The 3,229-nt window shown below is 31.3% G+C and overlaps 1 protein-coding gene across 1 annotated transcript in view; it reads left to right on the top strand.

The window, feature by feature from the left end:
- The window catches only part of PTCHD3 (patched domain containing 3), a 15,775-nt gene extending 14,531 nt beyond the window's left edge, over positions 1-1,244 (top strand). Inside the window, 4 exon segments of the mRNA XM_006887111.1 lie at positions 164-431; positions 433-474; positions 476-964; positions 966-1,244. Of these exon segments, the coding sequence (XP_006887173.1) occupies positions 164-431; positions 433-474; positions 476-964; positions 966-1,244 (1,078 nt within the window).
- Positions 1,245-3,229: the final 1,985 nt, after the last annotated feature.

Here is a 3,229-nt window from a genome sequence, read left to right as displayed (position 1 = left end):
TTTAACATTCTGCCGAAAGCATCCTTGATTATAGCAACTCGAGGTTTGAATTTGTTCTTCAGTTCCTTGAGCTTAAGATATGCTGAGTGAGTTCAGCCCTTTTGATTTTCTGACTCCAACTCCTTGCACATTTCATTGTAATACCTTGCTTTGTCATTCTCACATGTACTGAGTCCAAAATGTTTGTAGTTTTGTTGTACTTTTTGTATATCATAAGCAGCATATATGGGTGTCTCCAAGGGAAGGAAGGTTTAGATGTTCGAAATCTAGCAAGTGATGATTCCTATATCAGACCATATTTTGATGTAAATGATGAGTATTTTTCGGAGTATGGCCCTGTGGTTATGGTTGTTGTTACTACAAATGTTAACCACTGGAGTAAAGAAGTCAGGGAAAACCTGGAACTGTGTATAATAGAATTTGAAAACAGTTAAGTATGTAGTTGAAAATATCACAGACTTTTGGTTACAATTTTGGTTATGTGCAGTATATGGAAACAACAAAACAAGATGTAAATGATAAGAATACTTTTGCAAAAAATATACCTGTATTTTTAAATAATTTTCCCAATTTTGTATATGATGTTAATATTTCATCATCAAATGAAATAATTTCTTCCCGGACCTTCATTCAGACCAGGTATGTTTCTACTCCTGCCTATAAGAAGAGGATGTTAAAACAGTTATGAGGCATTGCTGCATCTTGTAAAATTCCACTGTTGGTGTACAACCAAGCCTTCATATATTTTGATCAGTATGCTGTAATAGTGGAAAACACTATTCAGAGTGTTGTTGTTGCATCATTGGCTATGTTCTTTGTTTCTTCACTGTTAATTCCTCATCCAGTATGTGCCTTGTGGGTAACTTTTGCTATTGCTTCTGTGGTTGTGGGAGTAACAGGTTTCATGGCTTACTGGAATGTCAATCTTGATTCCATATCTATGATGAATCTTGTCATTTGTATAGGGGTTTTTTTTTTACTTTTCTGCACACATATGCTATGCATTTGTTTCCAGTTCTAAGCCCACACTAAACGAGAAAGCAGTTGAGGCATTGTATCTGCTAGGCTATCCTGTGTTACAAAGTGCAGTATCAACAATAATTGGGGTGTGCCTTTTATATACATCTAATGCATACATCTTCAGGACATTTTTCAAAATTATATTTCTTGTTATGATGTTTGGGGCTGCTCATGGCCTAATTTTTATTCCTGTATTCTTAACTTTTTTTGGAAGATTTGACTGAATGTCCACAAACAAATCAAAGACTACTTAGAAAAATTTCTCACTGTCTCAATCTAGTTTGATAAAAATGCACTATTAAGAAATGTTAATTTTTTTTAAAACCCACAAATAAATATGTTAATAAAATTAAAGCCATGCTCCCTTGCCCTGGAATTCTGTCTTAAAATGTCACTTAAAATAGCTGAGAGAAAAAAATTTCCATTGAAGGTATATATGCTATTTTGTTACTAATATTACAAATTTAATACATCTTTTGAGACAGTGGAGACTAATACAGAAAATATAAATATGGATTATGGATTTTTATTTCAATAACATTAAAGTGAAGAAAAACATAAACCTTATAAATGTACTATTATTTAGAGGAGCCAGTCCCTGGAGAATGTCATGATTAGAAAAGTATTCTGATGAAAAAGAGGAATGGTGCCAGAAAGAGATGGACTGACTCAGTGACTACAATAATGTGTTGAATGAAGCACAGGAGACTGTGAGGATAGTTTCATTCTCCTGTACGTAGTCTCTATGATTTTTAGTTGATGGCAGCTAACAATATGAACAACAAAATACAGTATTACCCCATGTGAATGCTCTTTCCAAGATAATATATTCCCTTTCCCTGTGATGTGAGATTTGAAGTAATCCATGCTCAGAGTCAACTTATCTTTCTAGCCCTGCTTCCTTATTTTCATCTTCATGTTCCTTATATTAAGCCATTCGTGTGCCTTTGATTTTTATTTCTACCCTACTGAGAATATATCTTTCTCATTATTCCACACTCTAGTTCAAGCACCCTTTCTCTCAGTCTTTCCTTTTGCTATATATAAAACATAATCTCTTATGTCTCTGAACTATCATGCACTTTACATTCTTATATGAAACCATCCTTGATATACCTTCTGAAAGTGTTATGTATACATTCTCTTTTTCTATTACAAAATAAATGTTTCTTTGTAACAAAAAAAACCTTGAGGAAAAATAGTCTAACATTAAAATTTTTTTACTAAATTCAGAAGTGTTATCTTTGTTAAAGTATAAAATTGATTTATGGTATAAGTTTAGTTATTTTTTCTTTACTTTTAATTTGATTTTATGCCAATAATTCAAGTATTTTATATGTTGTTTTTACTATCAATAGACTTTTCATTATATTTAGTTCATGCATGGATTATCATGTAGAACTGCAATTTATTATTAGTTTTCCCAAGACCCTTTGAAGCCCTTTATTAATGATATCTTTTGATTAGCTGAAGTTTATAAGGTTTATAAATACAGTTTATCAATTTGAGTATAGTTAGTACTTTCTGTGTCTAAGAAATCTTTGCCTACTCCAAAGTTAGGTAAAAATTGATCTGTTTCATCTTCAAAAAAATAGTTTTATTTTTTACACTTAAAGCTATGACATTAACTGCTAATTAATTTTTGTATGTTAGAACACAAACATCTGGATAAAGATTAATTTTCTTCCATAATAGTTATCCAGTTGGAAAACTAGCATTATCTTGACTTGGTAACTGTTGTATTTGAAAAGAAAAAAATCAAATGACTGTTTATTTCTTTTCTATCAATCTGTTTGTCTCTACTCTGGCCAGCCAATATTCACTGCCTTAATCACTGAAACTATATATCAATTCTTGTAACTAGGTTATTCAACTAATATAACATTTTTCTTTTATAAACTGTTTTGGTTATTCCAGGTACTTTGCATTTACATAATAATTTTAGAGGCCCTTCTCAAGTCCCTGAAAAATCTTGCTGGGATCTTAATTGGGTTCTGACGAATTAACAGAGCAATTTGGGGGAAACAGGTTACTTAGTAATAATAAGTCTTCTGACCCATCAGTGTTATCTTCTTCGTTATTTAAGTTGTCTTCAATTTGGTTCAGAAATATTATGTTGTGTTTTACAGACTGATTTCTAATTTTTAAAAAAAATTTAGAGTTGCAAATAATCATAACTTTAACTCTTACCCCAATTTTTAATAACTAT

This window comes from Elephantulus edwardii, unplaced genomic scaffold (genome assembly GCF_000299155.1).
Source record: "Elephantulus edwardii isolate Elephantulus edwardi_28Jun2011 unplaced genomic scaffold, EleEdw1.0 scaffold00054, whole genome shotgun sequence".
NCBI lineage: Eukaryota > Metazoa > Chordata > Mammalia > Macroscelidea > Macroscelididae > Elephantulus > Elephantulus edwardii.
Note: the sequence above shows the minus strand (reverse complement) of the source record. Positions and strands in the feature narration are given on the sequence as shown.